Below are 19,913 nucleotides of genomic sequence, written 5' to 3' on the forward strand. Positions count from 1 at the left end.
ATGGGTAATGTGGTCCTAAACAAACAGATGGACTTTTAACAAATAAAATATTTAAAAAAAGGAAAAACATGATATTATATTTAAAAAATATATATTAAAACCTTTTCTTTTTCAAAGTTTAATTTCCGGATTGCATTTATTATTTTGATGTCCATTCTTTGCAACAATATTGGGACAAATGTCACTCCATAACCTACGCACCCACACTTTTTAATTGTTGTAGACAGTTTCATTCAATTCAAAGGTCAACCAAAGACACAAAAAACAAACACAGTATTTGTAAAGAAAAAGGACTAAAGGTGAAATCTGGCACTCAACCAACCAGTGAATCAGCAAAGAGCTTCCTGTTTGTCACTCTTTGCAACTTGCTATTTTTAATGAACTGCACACATAAGTCAAACACGTAGTGTAATCTTTTAAATAGCTCTGTGGGTTGCCACTTTGTTCCCTCTTTGCAGCCTCCCCCCTGCAGTGAAGTGATGGAGGAAACAAAGCAGTAGAGCCTTATATAAATCCTCAGTGTTTGCATGACTCCCAAAGCTCAACAGGGCAGGTTGGAGGAGCTCCTGTGAACAACAGGTATGACAAATTAAAGAAACGTCAAATGAAGTGTTTGTGTCGAGTAAAAACTTTTGTTTGTCCATCAGAATGGCTGCTAAAACGCTGACGCTCCGGCTTCTCCTGCTGGGGACGGTTCTGTCGCTGGCCAGCTGTCAGCACTGGTCGTTTGGTCTGAGCCCAGGAGGAAAGAGGGAATCGGATGGCTTTCCAGACATGCTGGACAGCGTAAGCAGCTGAGCATTTCTTTATAATCGCTCTGGCAGACGTTCTCCATGTATCATTTCTCCTGTAGCAGATATTTGAAGGTTTGGCGAATGCAGAGGCACCCTGCAGTGTTCTGGGCTGTGCAGAGGAGTCACCGTTTGCCAAATTCTACAGAATGAGGGGCCTTCTTGTAAGATCTGCATGAATTATCCCTGTTAGTGATGGTGAAATGTGGAAAAAGTTAGATAATGGTGATAAACATCATCAAAATCCTCATATTTTTTTTTCTCTTCTTTCAGGCGAGGGTACCTGAGGGGGAACGCAGACATCAGGCATTCAAACAGTGATGTCTTATGCAATGATATGTTATAGATGTAGGAGTTGCTGCATATTTGCCTTTTTTCCCCAAAAATTCTGAATAAAAACTATAGAATCTTTTGCTTCAATCTGTTTTTCTTATTTTCTTTTGCAAAACGAGGAAGAAATATTGCATCATAAATCAAAACACCTCCTACTTTGCCTTTTAGGATTGCTTAAACTCTTTGAAGCATTTAAGTAATGAAAGAGTTGCAACATTCTTGAACGGGATCAGCTTTTTTTGGAATGGCTTCTCGCCTTGTGATATTTGTCTCTGTTCCCACTGTACATTTTGAAATGGATTGGGATCCAGACTGTTTCCTGGCTTCGTCAGTTTGCTCATCTGTTTTGTTTTTATCTGGAGCAGTTTCATCATCCAGAAGGTGTGATACTTTATGCTTAACAGATGTAAGCTTTGATATGAAAAATAACTTTAGAACACAATCTGAGAAAAATGTTTTTTCCCCTTCCAGCATTTATGAGTTAAAGGAACTGACATCATGGACCTAAAAAACATTTCCACGATGTAGCCTCTAATTAAGCTAGGTCCTCACAAATTAACGCACAATTGTTATTAAAAGTGGAAGCCATTATGTAGTCTTTTAAAACTACAACATTTGATGTGTGCGGTTGCAGAAGTATAATCTGCCGTTTAGGCTACGTTCACACTGCAGCCTGAAGTGACCCAAATCCGATTTGTATGCTCATATGCGACCTGTATCTCATCTTTTCATGGCAGTCTGAACAACACAGATCCAATTTTTTTCCAATGTGACCCAGGCCACTTGGCTCTGTGGTCCTGAATCCAACAAAAGTCTGGTCGTTTCAAATGCAACCTGTGTCTGAATGGCCAGGTCGCATCTATCCGACCTGTACGCCTTTAATACCAGACATAGGTCGCTATTCTGCATCTTGCTACACAGAAGTGGAAAGAAAAATAACAATGGCAGACGATAATGTGGAAGGCATCTTGAACAGTTTTTAAGGTTGGGAAAGATTGCTAGATGCTCCTCAGCACTACCATCCATGTTTACTTCCGTAAACACAAAGCACACTTGCTTGTGACATCATTGCTTCCTCTACTTGCTTTGTATGAATGTAGTTCACACAGGAGATTACATACAAGTCGCATATATTTGGAAATGTGAACTGCAACGCAAAAGAAATCTGATTTCACAAAAGAATCGTAATTAAGCATTAAGGCTGCAGTGTGAACGTAGCCTTGGATGGGTATGAGGTACTGCACTCTAACAAAGAAGCCAAACGACCTCCATTCCAAAGGGGTGGACCCCTTCGTCTGTTCCAATTTGCATGTTTTCAAAACAAAAACAAGCCTTTGTTGGAAAACTGTATAAAATCTCGAACTCAACGCTATTTCTGACATTTTGAATTGAAAAAGCTTCCTGGGTGGGAAGCGAAACGTCTAAATACCTGGAAACCAAGTCCAGTGGATTGTTTTTAATTTTCTGTTTTTTAGAACTCCAGATTATTCAGATCAGACAGAAAGCATCTACACCACAAATTATAAACTGTGTGTGGCCTTTGACTAGGACATTCTATAACCACTGTGTTGTAGCTCTGGCTGTATATTTAAATGAATCTTTGATTCCTGTCATGTATCTTTTACCACCTTGTTCCCTTCAATACTAAATGAGATAATCGTCCTGCTGTTTCTTCTTCATGGCTGTGACATTTCATGCTTGAGGCCCTCCCATGAAGGCCAGAACTGCAGACTTTATAATTATTTGATCTCTAACCAACACATCCTCCCTAAGCTGTGGCTTATTGGCTGCTTCTTTTATTAATGCTCTCCTTTTCAAAGCCTCTCGGTTTAAGTCGATGGCAAAATGGGATTCAGGTGATGCATAGAACAGAGCTCTGTGAGACGTTTAAAGCTTGGGTTAATATTTATGGCCTGTTATTGCTTTAAAGAACCCCACCTTATTATCCCAGACCTGTCAGCTTTGTTCTTTGGTCTACATGAGCCTTTATCCCTCTGGTCTTCTCTAATAAACCTCCCAGCCTTCAGAAGGCAGCTGTATTTTGTTTACACTGGAACAAAGTTGCACACAATTATGTTTGGTGATTAGAAAAATAATGAACGCAGCTGACAGCAGCGGCAAAGATAGAGGCGGGTCCAGGGGTGATCATGGCCACCTTTAACCAATCATTGCCCACCCCCCACCACTAGGTGATTTGTTGCTCCCATATTGTGATTACCGCCCCTACAACAAGCAGTTCCCCTCCAAATCAGAGGGGGGCAGCAGTGATACACTCAAATGGAACTTCCTAACTAATCTGACATTTTAACTCTTAGTATATTAGTCATAAAGTGACAATAATGATACAGTACCTAATTATCCACATGCATATCCCAACATTAAATATGACTAATACAGAATACATGCTCTGTTTAGAATAGTTTTTTTGGTTTTATACTATGGGCCGCTTGTAAAGTTAATCAGTGAAAAAATAAGGAGCAATATTTATGGTTATTTATGTGTTTCAAGAAAAAGTGGATTTTTTTTTCCCCCCGCAAGTCATTTTTTCACTATCTTACTTTATCAAATAGATATTATCTCCAAACTAGATATTTAGTTTGGATCTAAATATTGATTTAAAAAACTAAATATGTTAAGTTAAAAAAACAAGAAACTTAAAAAAAAAAAAAAAAAAAAAAAAAAAAAAAACTCCAGTGGATTGTTTTTTAACTTTTTTGAGCTGGCAGTAATGCTTCCTGTTCCCCCACCAGAGGGCGCTAGATATAACTAGAAAATTCCTATTCTAGAGTCTTTAGAACTTGTTTTTTTTCTTTTTTCCTCTTTTTGGTATTTTTGTGACTTCTGTTGCAGATTGTATTAAACGATAAAGATCAAATGAACTCAAAGTCAGTTAATAAGCCTTTTGCCCGGTTTTTAAAATTCATATATTATCCCCCTGCAGAATATCAATCAGTTTTATTAGTAGTGGATAAACAACATGATAATTATTCGAGGCAGGCGACATGTGTGTTTGCCAATAGGGTTTGAAATTTAAACAAACTGAATGAGAGATCGAAGTTTATTCATAATAGTGAATTCACCAGGCAGTACCAGCCCTTTAATATCCTGCTGACAAGCCAATGGGCAAAGCACAGCCTTATCTTCAATGCAAAGTGTATTTTTTTTCAACTTAGTTCAATCCATCTCTCACTCAGGCGTCACCGAGCAAACATATAATGCAGAAATCCGTTTCCATTGGTTTCATATTGCAGATAGGACTGCACCCACTCTTGATGAACACACACCCAACGCCACATGAGTGTCGTAGCTATGCTTTATTAGAAATGATCTGACAAGCATTCCATATAGGAAAAGCAAGAGCACAGCAGGATGTAAATTATTCATATATGATCAATACCATCATGAACAATGAGTCTGTGCCAATCCACTCTTCTGTTTTTAATCAGAGGCAATCATCGCCTGCAGTTAATCTGAAATATTAAATCGCTTAGAGGAAAGTAATGTGCAACAATCAGAGCTGAAGACACACACATACACACACATGGGCTCCCACAGCTACGGAGTCCAATAATTACTTCTAATTTGTCTCACTCAGACCAGTCAGACGCATTTAACTAATTAGAGACAACACCGACCAGAGTTGCAGTAAATAGACAAGCTTTTATCTTTAACAGGTAGAGTTAAAGACATAAAAGTGGCCTCACAGTGGGAACAGTTTGATTAGATGTACTTAGTAGAATCTTGCCAATTTTCAAAATTTAATTACTGTTAATTACCTACCTTATGTTAAAAAACAGACTAATTATAACAATTAGACTTTAATAAGTTATAAAAAAAAAACTGCTGAAATGTTAGTTTACTTTTTCATCTATTCTAACAAACCATCCATCCCTGCTGGGGTCAGGACATGTCATCTCCAGCTGTCAATGGGCAAGAGGCAGGTCCACCCTGGACAGGTCGCCAGTCCATCGCAGGACAACACAGAGACAAACGGGACAAACAACCATTCACACACACACTCACACCCAAGGAGAATTTAGAGAAACCAATTAACCTAACAGTGATGTTTTTGGACTGTGGGAGGAAGCCTGAATTCTGTCAGATGGGCATACCCCGTCAGACCAGCATACCCATAGTCAATACACATGCAAAAGATAAATGCAGATTTGTATGTATCCCTTTAGTTTTGTAGGAAAATTAGACTTTAAACTACTTTGACGTATGTGTATCCCTTTAGTCATGTACCAAAAAAAAAAAAAAAAATATTAAGTGTCAGATCACCATACGCTTCAAAAAACACAGAAAAGTAAGTCATTAAATAGTTTTTTTGAACCTGACTAAAGAGATATGTGCCCGTTGAGGTAGTTTAAAGTGTATTTTTGTACAAAACTAAAGCATAAACTAAAGGGATAAACGGGTATTGACTACTGTTGCAAAGATACCGGTACCATTATCGGCCGGGGCCCCGATCCAGCACTAAAATGGGGGTATCAGTATCGTGCCCTATTTGTTGGTACTCGCCGATACGGTATTGGCGAGTACCATCTTAAGAGCCAAAAGTTTCTTCAATTGTCCCCCATTCCAGGTAGGCAATAAAAAGTTCTACTGGATTCACTTTGTATTAGTCTTTTTCCTGCTTCACAAAGGTAGGCAGCAGCTGGACAAAGCCATGATGGCAATTATTTTACATCCAAGTAGTCTGCAGTTCTTCATATATATGAAATGAAATGAGATTTATTTTGAACATGATACAAATATAAAAAAATAAAATAAAATAGTGCACAGTAACAAGAAGTGCATAAAAAAGAAGAGAAAAATACAGATATTTGTTTCCATTAACATATCATGCTCAAAAATATACACACACACATCAATACAGATTATATCGGTATGGTATAGGCCAATACTGCACAGCCAGGAATCGGGTATCGTATTGGGGCCAAAAAAAAAGGCATTGGCGCAACACTAGTATTGACTATGGGTTTGCTGGTCTGACCGGGTATGCTCATCTGACAACACAGGAGTACCTGGAGAGGACCCACGCATGCACAGGGAGAACATACAAACTATATGCAGAAAGACCCGGGGCTCGAACCCAGAACCTTTTTGCTGTGCTACCCACTGCGTCACTGTAAAGCCAAATTTCTATTCTAACAAGCTGGACATAAACTTTTCTCTTGACATGTAGAGCTGTGCTGAGCATCATTAGCAGCCTGAGGGTTAAAAAGCTCCTATAGCTGGAAAGTTGGACTTCAGCAAAATTGCTGGATGGAAACTTTAACTCTTGCTCAGAAAAACTAAAGGTTTGTTAACTTCATTTAATAAAAATGTAAAGTTTATATAAACTCCCAATACAACCAGAGTAAGCATATTATTCTAACCATGATCTGACTGAATGAACCAGATAAAAGTGGGATTTGTTGACGAAATAAATTTTACTGTTATCGGAAATTTAAAAACGAATGTGCTCCATAAAGACCTGAACTTTTTATTTGCTAATAAAATTCTTTTTTATGTTATTTTTAGTAAGAAGCTTCATAGCAATTTGGCTTCAGCGTTAGCTTTGTCGCTAAACTAGCTAAAGCTGGATGGAAAGATTAAATCTTTGCTCTAACAACAGAACTCTACGAGGTGTGGGACAGTTTTTAATTTATGTTTAAACATTATATTTACAATCAATTTGCTTGATGGAAATTCAAAGAATATAAGCAAATAAAGCCTCCATATCAATTTTCTGGAGTAGTTTCCTGGCTAATGTCATGTCACTAAGCTAGCGAAGGGGACCTTGCTTTATTTTTTTGCTTTCTTTTTTCTTTATCTTTTTTGCTTTATCTTTTTTATTTATCTTTTTTTCTTTAATTTTACAGGAGTAATAACAGTTGTTCTCTTTAATAATAATTTCAATATTGGGGTCCACCATTTTATGTGAGGAAAATTTTAAGACTTACTAAGCAAACCTTAATCAATAAATCAATTTTTTTTTTAAATCAAAACTAAGATGAAATATTCATATTAATAAATCAGAAGAACACAGCAGAGAAGGTATTGACCCAGGCCTGGTTGTTGCCCTGATATGACATTGAAAGTCATAAAACAATAAAATCAACCAACTGAATTGACCCGTTTCTCATAGATCTCCAGAAAGGGGAAGCACCTGATATGAGGAGGGATAACTGAGAAAGATAGGCTGCAAGCAAATAATGACTTAACTAATTTGTTTAATTGACTCGTAAATTAGCCAAGGAAAACGAAGAACCCTAAATTTGACTATTTCCCATGATAGAAAACATCAAAACAACGTTTCTGCATGGATTCATTAGACATTGCATTACAATAGAAAAGGCAAAAAAAAAAAAAAGATTAGAAAAGCAGGCAAAAAAAGGAGAATTTAAATGCTCAAAACAACAGCTTGAGCATATCTCTAGCCAACTAGTTCATGTTGTTCCTGTGATCTGCTGCGATTGCTTATATGAGAATCTCTCTCTAAATTAAAATGCAAGGGAGCCAAGATGCTAATCTTTCTGGAACTGCTCCACCGACGAGGAGAGTCTGGCCCGGTGGACTCATTAAGGGTTTATCTCCAGCTGAGCTTCATTTCATAGCTCACTAATATGCCTGGAGCCTGGCTACAATGGTTAAAAACACAGAATGGCATAACTCAGGTTCCAGTCATTGCCAAGTGCCACTGAAGCATGGCGGCACCTCCTGCATTTCTGTTCTTCACAAAACAAGAAGTGCTGCTTCACTCTGGTGAAGCTCTGAAATGGAGAGGCAGGTGAGAGGGCTGAAATGTGGGAGCAGACGAGGTAGAAGTCTGCAAAAGGCCAGTCCAGGCCAAGACAGCGGAAGCATACAGTTAATTGTGCTGACAAGGACCTATGAGATCTCTCCCACAGACTGAACTCTCTTGGAAAACAACCTGCAGTTATGCTTTTTATTCACAAATGATAAAAAAGTTAACCATAATTGGCAGCTAAACCATTTCCTTTTCTTTCCATCAATATTTATTTTCTCTACAGCTGGATTAAAACAGTTCTTGTGGGATATCTTTGTAATAAATGTTATCAGTTCTGATTAATCTTCTAACCCTTTTTGCAGTTTAATATCTATCATTAAGAAAGAACGCTCAATTTTACATGCGTGTCTAAAACGTTTGTCATCCCAAACATCCCTTCTGAATAATGCAAACAGCAACAGCACACTTATCTTGACCTCAGATATATCTTAAAATATTAATATTGCAAAAAGATGATTTATATCTTTTACTAACACAGGCCTCCATTAGGCTTTAGCAACGTCCCATTAATCAGAAGCTGATAGGATGTTGGAAAAATACACAAGCTCCATGTTTTTTTACAGTTAATCAGGGTTATTCAAACCATCGACACACACATGCATTTTGTTCTCCTTTGCTTATATAACCAAAAGTCTAAAATGTTCCCATCTAACTTTAGTTTTAACTAAAAGGCTGCAATAAATATATTCATTTTAAAATCATGTTTTTTTTCCAAGGTTCTTAATGGCATTTATAAGACGATTAATCCATCCACAGATGGAAATGTACAGGTTTCAAAATTTCAAATCAATATCTCAAATGACCTTTAATCAATTATACTTTGTATTATTATTATTTTTTTATCACTTATGAGTTGTTTGCATCTACACAGATTTCCAAATGGCTACACAATGTCCTCACCAGAACCATATATCTGGATCAGTTGTCGAAAATGTTTTCTCCTTAAAAACAAATTCATGGATGTTTGGGTTAAAGCCAGGGCTGGCCCAAAGGAAAACAAGCTAAGGGGCTGCTTAGGGCACCAAGGCTCCCCCAGACCAAAATTTATTTGTATTTAATTTTCTATAGATTTGTTTAATGATATTATTTGATTATAATAAAAGAAAACTATTTTATGTTAAATTGTACATTTTATTTTCTTTAATACATCCTTTAATACATCTATTAGAATTAAGTAATAAGTAACAAGATTAAATCTATGTGTTAAGGCAATTTAAATATAGCTTTTGCATATATATTTACATAGTTCAAAAAGACTAATATTCCAACTTTAGATGTTGTTTTTCAAACAATTTTTTCTTGGTTTAAGGAAACTTCATTCGAATAATTTAGGTATATGCTTAACATTTTATATATTTTATTATTTATCTGTATGATTTAATTTGTTGTTCGTCTTCTGGCACCATGGATTATATTTTTCAGATTTGCGTTTCTGTATGTATATATAAAATTTTAGAGTGAGAGTAGTCACTACTCTCACTCTAAAATTTTGATGAAGATGGATGGAGAAAAAGGTAACTGCAAGAAAATATGAACACTTTGTTCTTAGACATGAAAAAAAAATCTTTATGGATTACTGAAAATAACCTAACAATAAACTGTAAAAGCGATAGAAAGAATTGTTGACTTCATGACATATAAATAATATAGAATGTATTAGTCTCTATATGTAATACTGTAGTCTTACTCAGGACATATGAGACACACAAAAGTGGAGGAATGTGCTCTGGTCAGACGAAACCCTAACAGAACATTTTGGATTATATGTAAAGTCCAGTGGCAGAAAACTTAAACCTCATACTTTGAACATATCATTCCTATAGGCTGCAGCATCATGTGGGAGCAGGTGGAAGGGAAGATAACGGGGGTTCCTGGAAGAGAACCGGGTAGAGGCTGTAAAAGATTGGAGACTGGATTGTTGGATCCTCGTCCGGCTGGACAATGATTCTAATGACACAGCCAAAACTCCTGTATCGCAATTCAGGGATATCTATGGGGTAGAATGGCCTAGTCAAAGCTTAAGTACAAGTTCCTTTTCCATTTGAATCAAATCGAAAAATTCTACTTACTGGAACTATCCAACCAATTTGACTGAGGTGTAGCTCAGGTAAATTTTTTTAGCCTCTTAATTAGACTATTTTATTTTTTTCTGGCCTATCATATAAAACATAAATGAACTACATTGAATTTTAAGGCAGTAAATTGGGAAAAATATTCATGAATACTTGTCATATACTTATTTAAGAAACAACTTTGATAGTATAATTTGATTTTAGCCCCAGGAGGTTTTTTTAATCACTTTAAAGTCATAAGCATGGGTGCAATAATTGTGAATGTCCGGTTAAAAGATGGTGTAATGAAGTTTATTGTTTCAATGTAACATAGAGCTAACCCGAATATTACAGCACAAGTTTTATCATTAAAGATATACGATCTAATGCGATTATAAATGCACGGTGTCTAACAACAGGTCACTGAGAGATATTTGCTAGGCTACAAAGTGCTCTTTACTTTAGACCACATCATAAACTATAACTCTATCATGTGATATATTTACAGCAGAAGAAACCTGCTCTGACAAAGTCCTTTACTGTCACTTTTATTTTGTTTTATTGCAGCGGATATACGATTGCTGTACGGCACATTTTATGGCAGACACTATCCCACACATATATACAGATTGGAGTCCAGAACCAGGCTGACAGCAGGAGATGTATACAGCTCCAGCCGAGGTTATCTGAGAACCACTGTTACAGCACTGGCGGTGATTTTAGACAATGATAAAAGTATAAGACGGCGCCCGTAAATCGACTGAATGAGCCCCTAGAGCCACATCTAAAGCACTAATACTGCATTAGTTGATAATCATTAACAGGTAACAATCCCCTTGATATTTTCATTAGCGCCATTAAAAAAAGGAACTTAATTAAAAACAACATATCCTTGCTTTTCCCAGCATTCGCTGGGGTTGAGCTCATTTACATTTCACATTAGGTCCTCTGATAACTCCAGACATAAGAAAAGATGCTAGATTTTTACAGAGAAACATGTCGAAGGGTGTAAAGGGTGTCTGTTCACTTGTAGGTCCTTACATCATATGGCCATGTCAAGTGTCCTCGGTTGTCCATCAGCAGTTTAGCTTGTCCAACCTTTGTCCCATTTGTTATCTACTTCCTCTTTATCGAAAACTCTCTCTAAATCATAAAAAAGTCCACAATTTGCTTTTCAGTATTGTTTCATAGTTTTAGTTTACGAAGAGAGAAGTTTCTTCAAAGTCAAAATGAAAAAACCCAATGATGGGATAGTTTCGGGTATGGTATCCTACGATTTAAGAGTTAAAGGTGATAGATCCATTACTGAAGACTGACCCTTTGGTGACCTCTGTGCTGACGGTGGAGAGTGGGACGATTTCGTACCTGTCCACAGCCCCCCAGCACCGACAGCGCAACACCGTGGACTTGAGCTGCTTCTGGAAGTTGCTGTTTAGGAACCCATAGATGATTGGGTTGACGCAAGTGGAGACCATGGCAGTGAGGTGGCAGAAAGAAAAGATGACGTCGTCTTGGCCACAAGACGGGATGGCTTCGTGGTTCCAGTCAAACACTGTGTTGAAGATGTTTAGAGGAAGCCAGGACAGGGCGAACGCCACCACGATGGAGATCAGCATGGCGTTGATCCTCGTCGAGCCCTTGTTCTTTTTCTGAGTCGCATTCCTGCCCCGCTCAACCATATCCTTCCTCCTTCTCAAGCGCAGGTAGATGTGCAGGTAGCAGACCAAGATAAGCGTGAGAGGGAGCAGGTACTGGAAGACGAGTAAGGAAGTGGTGTACGCGCGGCGCTTCTCAACTGATGGCCACTGCTCCATGCAAATGAGGTGGTCTCTGACAGGAATGGGGAGGCTCAGGTTCTGGAAAGGCAAGGTAAGCACACTGTACTTGAGGAAAGGCACAGACATAAGACAGGCCAGGATCCAGGTGACAGCCACCGCAAAGTAGGACTGGCTCACCAGTGGTTTCCATCCCGTCGGATGGACTATGAGTTGGTAGCGCTCCATGGCAATGAGGACGAGGGAGAAGATTGAAACGGTTACTGAAATGCACTGGATAAAGGGTGTCAGCTTGCACAGGGTATCTCCCAGGATCCACTGGTCCATCAGTGTGTAGATGATAGTAACTGGCAGGCATATGATGCACATTAGAATGTCAGAACAAGACAGATTGACGATGAAGATGTTGGTAACATTTTGCATCTCCTTGTGCCGCATGATGACAAACACCAGACAGGAGTTCCCAATGAGGCCTACAACCATGACTATGCTGTAAGCAATGATTAGGAAAGTGGTCCCGCTCACTGAGAGCGAGCAGTCCTCAGTGGATTCCCACGGTATCTCTTTCCACAAGGTCTGATTGTGGCTGGCATTATGCTGTAGCTCCATGACCCGATGTTTCTTGGCTCCCGTCAGAGAAAGGACTAAAATCAGTTCACTTTGCCAGACTTGATTTGACTTTTATTTACACATTTTATTGTGTCATGATTTGTAGGTTCAGGTTCGTGTTTATCTTCTTTGTAGCCTAAAAAGAGAGAAAAGTTTACTTGACACAAATTTAAAGAGCTAAGGAGCAAAAATACATTAAGAACAGCTACTCTGATTTACTGAAAGCTGATTCCAAGATTTGACTGTATTCAATAAGCAAATCTGATTCTGTAGGTCAAGTTTTATTGTCTTGTACCATTAAATTTTTTGGTTCCCCCAATACCTTGAAACTGACCCCTTTTTCATCATTCTGTTTCATTCTTTCTCTATTATCCCACTCTGCAGAATCTGTTAATTCAATCTCTAATGTTATGCTCTCTGTGCTTTTTGTCATAGTAGCTTCACCTCATCTGTTCCTTTGAGACCACCCTGGAGAGAAATATCAGCCGTGCTGCTGCCATCAACACCTTGTTTATGGATGTTGAAGATCGGCCTATTTTTCCGGTGTAGTCCTGTTTCTCTGGCTGTGACTAACTGGATGTGCTCTCTTCATCCTCTGACATGGGAGCTGGCTCAGAGCTCTTCTGCCTGGCTGTGTGTTTCCTGGATGGGGCCGTCTTTTACGGTTGCTTTTTGTATCTATTCTTCTTTCTCCTTGCACCCCAGTTTGCCTCAGCAGATGGCCGCTCACACTGAGCCTAGTTCTGCTGAATATTTCCTCCTGTTAAAAGGTAGTTTTTCCTCTCCACTGTCACTACAAGCATGCTTAGTGTGAGGGATTGCATTCAAATCAATGAGTTGATGCAATTAACTGGCTTTCCTTAGATAGAAAACTGAATCAATCTGACTGGATGATCTGGTGAACTGTAAAGTGCCTTGAGATGACGTGTTGTGAATTGGCGCTATATAAATAAACTGAATTGAATTGATTTGAATTGTCAACAGGAATGGTTTTAAATCAAAGCATTGGGCTCCTGTGATACATTTTGTCTAAACACCATGAAACTGGCATGCACCTTAGATTATCATACTGTGAAGATCTCATGCAGAATGCCTCATTGCCTCTATGCATATTAGAGACAAATTCCACTTTATGCATACAGGCAATGGATTTGCTATTAGAATAATGGGAAATTCATGATGGAAATGAACAATGTTTATATGCAAATATGAGGCTGTGAGGAGGAACACAGATTTTTCTCTCTCCTTGAGTGCAGTCTATGGAAATAACTGATGCACTCATGGGAGATCATCAAGAAAACAAAACAAAAAACAAAAAAAGATACTGAGTTTTGCAGCATTGCTTTAATAGCCCGCTGATTTAAATTTCCATTACAATAACGAGGATAATCACTGCACTTTCATTGGCAATCGTTTCGATTGGCTGTATTCGTTCCTTTTGATGGTGAGAATCTATTTTGTTTCTCTCCATAAAGAACAGAGTCCCCAGTCACAACAGCCACCATCCGTGTATGACAGCACATGCAGTCTTTACAGGCACCCACAGTATAAATTAATGTACTGGAAAATATCACAGAAATGAGGTTCCATTAAACCAAGATGAAGAATATCTGTATATTTTGCATGGATATCCTTATTTACATGCATATTTCTTAGAGTACATGCACAGCAATAAAATCGTTACTGATAAGCTGGTATGATATGCCGAAGGCTCCATTCAACCGGAATACTAGTTTTGCAACACGGCTATCCAAACAGAATTATATCTGCAGGATATATCATATTTAACTTTACAGACGACTCCTTAACAATGATAAATGTTGACAGGTGGGACATTAATGGCTTGTGGCCGTCTCTGTTATGAGCTGTAATGACCTATTAGGATGTGCTGTTTCATTTGCGGTGATTAGCCTGAGTGTTCCTCATCAAAGAAGTACAAGCACAAAACAACTTTACATATCGTAGAAAAGGATTCCTATGACAAGCACACAGAGAAAGCAACCCTGCAGCTTAACCTGGTCAAACCATTTTGCTTCCTTACATACTGCAGCCTTGATGCTGATTATTTATGGCAGAATTTGGACGTTTAAAGAGATGCAGTTTTGTGCATTTTGTCTGCTGGCAGAGAAGGCAGTTTATGCAAGGAAATGTACAAAAGCAATCACTTGAAGCTTACAAGCTTTCACCCTTAATGACATAAGTGAATTGCAATTGTTACAAAGGAATAAAAGCTGCAGAAAAATATTAATATAGAGGGAAACTCAATGGAGTTGAATGTGTTTTATAAATTTTCATTTAAATGCATAAAGGAAATTTTTTAAAGAATTAAACAAATAAGGACAGATAGTGTCAGGGGCTGAAGGTGTGACCTACCCACCTCCCTGGATCCACACTCCGGCTGCAGCTGTGTCTCTGCCCGCAGCCCAGCTGCAGGTAAGGGACGCTGCTGTAAGGAGAGATGCAAGTCTGTTCCCCTTTAGGGACCCGATAGCAGGTAACTGAACAGGAGCCACATGCACTGTTACGGAGCTGGGTGGAGAATCACAGGTAAATCAGAGAAAAGAATAAGTCCAATAATTGCAGGTAATCAAGGTAAATCTCTATATACAGCAGAAAAAAGTGAGTCCTGGAGGTTTTTTTGCTTTAAAAAATAAAAATCCCAGTTTGACAAATAGTAAAATCCCTAATTTTAATATTATAATTAGCTGTCTTTTCTTACCGCAGAAACCTGTTCTTCTGCGACTGTTGCGCATCAGGTGAGCTGAGGGTCTGTGTCCTGCCAGGATCCCGGACAGGAGCTGGGCTTTCTCTTAAAGCGCCTTCATCATGCCTCTCTCTCTGGCGGGGATGAGACTACCGACGGGGAACATCTTACATAATAACTTCTGCAAGGCACACACGCGCGCGCCAACGCGTGAACACGCGGGGCGCTGTCGCTCCTTGCGCGTGCGCCACAACACGGGGCCAATAAGGAAATTGAGATGTCTGAGCTGTGCGGTGCACCCACCTGAAGCTAATTAAAGGAGAGAAGGGACAGTCTGAGACTTCACTCCATCATCTAATATTTATATAAACATAAGCACTGAATAAAATCTTATTTAGTCTGTTATAGGTTATAAATATTTTAAATACCCCCCTCCAACAGAGGCGTAGCCAGAAAAAGGGTGGCCAGGAAATAACCAATGTACACTGAGGGGTGGATGAAAGCGGATAGGCACCAGCAAGGTCAACCTACACTGTTCCAACAGGAAATTAACGAGCAAAACATCCATATTTTCCAAATAAAGACACACTATACTTTCATACAGCCTTTGCTAACATATAGACGCATATATTTAAACATCCGTAATTTCTAAATAAAAGATATAGTGAATAAAATTCTTTCAGTTTTGAGTTCTGGGGTGTAAATCTTTTCCATTGTCGTTACTTACCTACTTGTATCAATAAACTTTCTGCATACAATTTAAAAAAGATATTTACAAGAACTAATATCTACATAAATTGATAATTTGATAAGTTTTTATGAAAATTGTTATTGATGTTTGATTTCACTGAAGAATCCTAGATGACTTGCAGAGACCCTGTCATGGTTTTGGTTGTGTTGTGATTTACTTTGCTCCTTGTTTTCTAGTTTTATTGGTTTAATTCCTATTTTGTTGTAGTTTCTTGATTTATGTTAGATCTCTGGTTTTTCTGTTTTCCTCTGTTGCCCACTTGTGTATGTTCCCTTCCCACTTGGCTCCTTCTTTGTCTCCTCTCACACCCTGCTCCTTGTCAGCTCGTTAGCCCTGCCTTTGTCTCTGTTAGCTATACAGTATATACTCTCCCTCTGCTCTCACTCCTTGTTGGTTCCTTGTTGCTGGTCTTGTCATCGCCGTTGTCCTCTCACCTTGTCTCTCCCTGGCTCCTTGTGCGTGTTTTCCCTTGATGTCTCCATGGTTCTGGTCTGTTACATTTTTTTGTTGGATTTTTGGATTCCTGCTTTGTTAACCATTTTCATCATTAAAAACTACAAGAATTCGCCTCAGCCTCTCTGCCTCTGCATTTGGGTCCTCAAAACCACAACCAAAACGTGACAGACCCATAATTTTCTCTTTACCCCATGTAACACAAAATCTAGCTCTGAAAAGAGCATGAATTCTGTACTTATCATCTTTGATGTTAGTATATTGATGTTTATAATTACCCACAAAATAAATAAAAATTTTTGAATATTCCACTTGATTATCTGTATTAATGCAAACAGCCCTTTCATAGCTGCAGACTTTTTAGGGTGTGTGAGTGTTTTAAGGGCCACTGTTACGGCTCCCCCCCTTTACTGGGGAGAGAGGGAAGTAACTTGACAACCACAAAAAAATTCAGAGACCAAGTGAATGTTAGAAAAGAAAAATCAGGGATTTATTGGTTACAGAAAATCCCGAGCAACTCATACAAATGGTGGGGGAGAAAGGGACGATTAGGTGGTGCCAAATCAAAGAAAATAATAAAACAAAAACAGGGCCTACCTACGGTCTAAGCTACATAAAACAAATGAAAAAAAACCCTGCTTAACTAATCTAACAAAAAGATTCACCAAAACTTTACAAGGGTGGCATCCACCTACTTACCTAGTGTGTTTAACAGAAATATTCCTACGTGATGAGATGTACAGGGTACCCCAACCTTACCTTGTCCACTAACTCCCACCACAGACCATTAGACACACAGAACACAACCATGCAGCAAGCAAGCCAAGGAAAAAAAAGGGGGTAGGATCTCTAAGTGGCTTGCTTATATAGGACCTCCCTGGATCCTGATTGGTCCAAAGGTGGAGAGAATCAATCAAGGGAAGATGGATCCCAGCTTCTGCTACCTGTGTAGAAGCAAAGGGGAGGGGGGAGGGGAAAGAAAAACAAACAGCCTGGCAGGCATGTAACAGCCACAAAATCAAATATTGCTTAGGGCCCCCGTTGTGGTTTGGGTTGGCCCTGATCAATGGACTGCTAACTTTATATCACATGAGGGTAGTAGTTACTGACTGAGATCGCACAGCTAAGACCTAGATGTTCAATCCCTCTATTTATATGAGGATTTTGCAGGTGGCATGAGAGAACTGCTGAACTGTTGAAAAAAACAACCACAACCTTAAATTATGTCACAGACTCTGCATCACACTGATAACACCAAGCCAAGAATACTGCATATTTGCACCATATATATTAATGCCCTGATCTTCCATATATATGCATTTTTTGCACTATTTTTTGTCTCCCACACTGTTTATATTTGATCACTGCTACACTTTATGGAATGGAAATGTTCATTTACTGTCTGAAAACTGTAATAAAACGAAATTTTGTTTTGTATACACTCTGTGTATACAAAATGGCAAAGTCTAAGAAAAGCTTGAATGACCCACTGTCAGCCCAATAACTATTGTCAAACTATGTATTTTTAACTTTATAGCTATGTTTGACTTACAACTGTCTTGAATCTATAATTCAGTCTATCTAAAAACCAGTCTAAGCAGTCTATGTTTAATGAAGAAAGCAGCGGCTGCTTGTTGAGCTCGGTGTAAATAGTGATTTATGTCCACAAGGAATGGCGTTTTAATAATAAATGTTACTCAAAATGCAAATGCAGTGGAATTATAATTGAATGTTTTTAATCAGCATTTTTCAAATACTCTTGTGATTGATCACAAACAACAAGCTGAATCATTTTAAGCATTAGGCTTTATATAGTTACTTCTTTTCTCTGTGTCTTATGTCGTATATGTTTACCTGAAAGTTAAACACACAACAGCAATGCCCCAGATTAAGAAGATGTGATGTTCAGAACAATGTGGCATTGGCTCTTGTCAGGTTTGGTGGAAATTAGTTGAGGACCCAAATGCAGATATGAGAAGGTAGAGATGAGATTTGCTGAGTTAATGAGGGTTCCAAAAGACAACGGAGGCAAAATTCCAGAACAAAAAATACAGAAAACCAACAAACCAAGAGATGCTGCTTGGGAAAACACACAAGAGGAGATAAGTAATGACGAGAAACCAGCACTGAGAACTATACAGGGAGAGTATATATGGGAGAGAGAACAAAGACTGGGATAATCAGCTAATATGGAGCAGGTGTGGATAGAAGTGACTAGAAGGGAGTTAGGGGAAAGGAGACAGGCAAAAGGGGGCAACACAGGGTAACTCAAGAAATACATAAGAATTTAAAAACAACTAGAATAACACAAAATAGAAATAAAACCAATGAAAACTCAAAGAGAAAACTTAAACCGAACCAAAAGCATAACAGCTCTTCCTCCATCCTATAACAACTAGAAACATATTTGAATACACAGTGTTGGGAAAGTTCTCTTTCTACGTGAACTAGTTCAAAGTTCAGTTCACACATTTTAAAATGAACTAGTTCAGTTCATAGTTCACAATTCCAAAAAACGAACTAGTTCATAGTTCTTTTTTTTTTTTTTTTTTCATATATTGCTCAATTACACCATAGCCTACTGTAGAACCACAGACAGCAATTATTTTATCAGTTGTAACACTGAAACTGTGCGTCAGATTTCATCTTCATATCCAGTTTTGAATCCTTATCCAACCAGGGTTTACATTAGCATTGAGGGGACAGCATTTCCCCATTGTTGCTTTAACGCTTTGTTGCTGTCCATTCACTTCACACTAGTAGCAGCTGCAGCTTTCACCCCTACAGTATATTCTCAAAAACATCAGGAAAAATGTGCTGCTTGAATGGTCTTTTTTATGAGTAATTATTAAAAGAAAAATAGGAAAGTAGTCTTTAAGGTGCAAATGCTTTTTTTTTATTTTAATAATTTTTTCCATTTGAAATTCCATTTCAATACATACTAAAAAGGAATACTGGAATCCTGGAAAATTATACCAGGCAGGTTTAACAAACAAGTTACATGGATAGTAAAACCCTCAAGAACAGGGGTCTTCTATGTTTTCCAGACCAAGGACCCCCAAACTGATGGCGAGATGGAGCGAGACCCCCTAACTATATATATTGTATGAAATTGTGTCCTATAGTCACTCTATTACAGATGGAGTAATGTAAAGAAATTAATTTCTCCCTGGGATTATTAAAGTTTTTCTGATTCCTGGTTGATGGGACAGGTGTTGTGAATGAAACGGTGCCCAGCTTGAAAGAGCTCCTGTGTGTCGCTGAATGTGTGCATTGATGACTGAAAGACATCTTCTGTCTCCATTTATCTGTTTACTACAGTGTGTTGATTTCATGTTAATGAGTATTTAAAGACATTTCAATTAGTGGGAAAAAAAATGCAGGGGGGGAATATAAAAATATCAACTAACCATGCAGACCCTCATGCAGTACCTCCGTAGACCCTCTAGGGGTCGCGGATCCCCTGTTGAAGACCTCCGCTCAAGAAGATTTTACTAACACAAACTGAGGGACCAGGCTGAGGTAGGAATTTAAGGTTACTGAAGTGCGGATTTTTTTACTGAAAGCCGGCGGGCAAACTTGTTGCCATCATCCTCACCGACCACCTGGTCATAAACCTGTTTTAAGTCGCCTCCATGCTGCTGTGGCTT

General features: G+C 38.5%; 2 protein-coding genes across 3 annotated transcripts; one reads left to right on the forward strand and one right to left on the reverse strand.

The window, feature by feature from the left end:
• The first annotated feature begins 235 nt into the window (after window positions 1-235).
• Window positions 236-1,206, forward strand: LOC119790893 (progonadoliberin-1-like). Of its 2 annotated transcripts, none has more exons than XM_038296636.1 (4): window positions 236-579; window positions 648-786; window positions 854-955; window positions 1,065-1,206. In XM_038296636.1, exons 2-4 carry the CDS (start codon window positions 649-651, stop codon window positions 1,110-1,112), a joined length of 288 nt encoding a protein of 95 aa, XP_038152564.1. In that variant the 5' UTR covers window positions 236-579; window position 648; the 3' UTR covers window positions 1,113-1,206. The 2 variants fall into 2 exon arrangements, with proteins under 2 accessions (XP_038152564.1, XP_038152565.1); XM_038296637.1 differs by having other exon boundaries at window positions 857-955.
• A 7,548-nt stretch (window positions 1,207-8,754) lies between these two features.
• npy8br (neuropeptide Y receptor Y8b) lies at window positions 8,755-15,250 on the reverse strand. Its single transcript, XM_038296615.1, has 3 exons — window positions 15,075-15,250; window positions 14,729-14,884; window positions 8,755-12,491 (listed from the first exon to the last, which is right to left on the reverse strand). The coding sequence occupies exon 3, from the start codon at window positions 12,353-12,355 to the stop codon at window positions 11,249-11,251; it is 1,107 nt and encodes a 368-aa protein (XP_038152543.1). The 5' UTR covers window positions 12,356-12,491; window positions 14,729-14,884; window positions 15,075-15,250; the 3' UTR covers window positions 8,755-11,248.
• Window positions 15,251-19,913: the final 4,663 nt, after the last annotated feature.

This window comes from Cyprinodon tularosa, unplaced genomic scaffold, assembly GCF_016077235.1.
Source record: "Cyprinodon tularosa strain WSP-4 unplaced genomic scaffold, ASM1607723v1 ctg373, whole genome shotgun sequence".
Classification (NCBI taxonomy): Eukaryota; Metazoa; Chordata; class Actinopteri; order Cyprinodontiformes; family Cyprinodontidae; genus Cyprinodon; species Cyprinodon tularosa.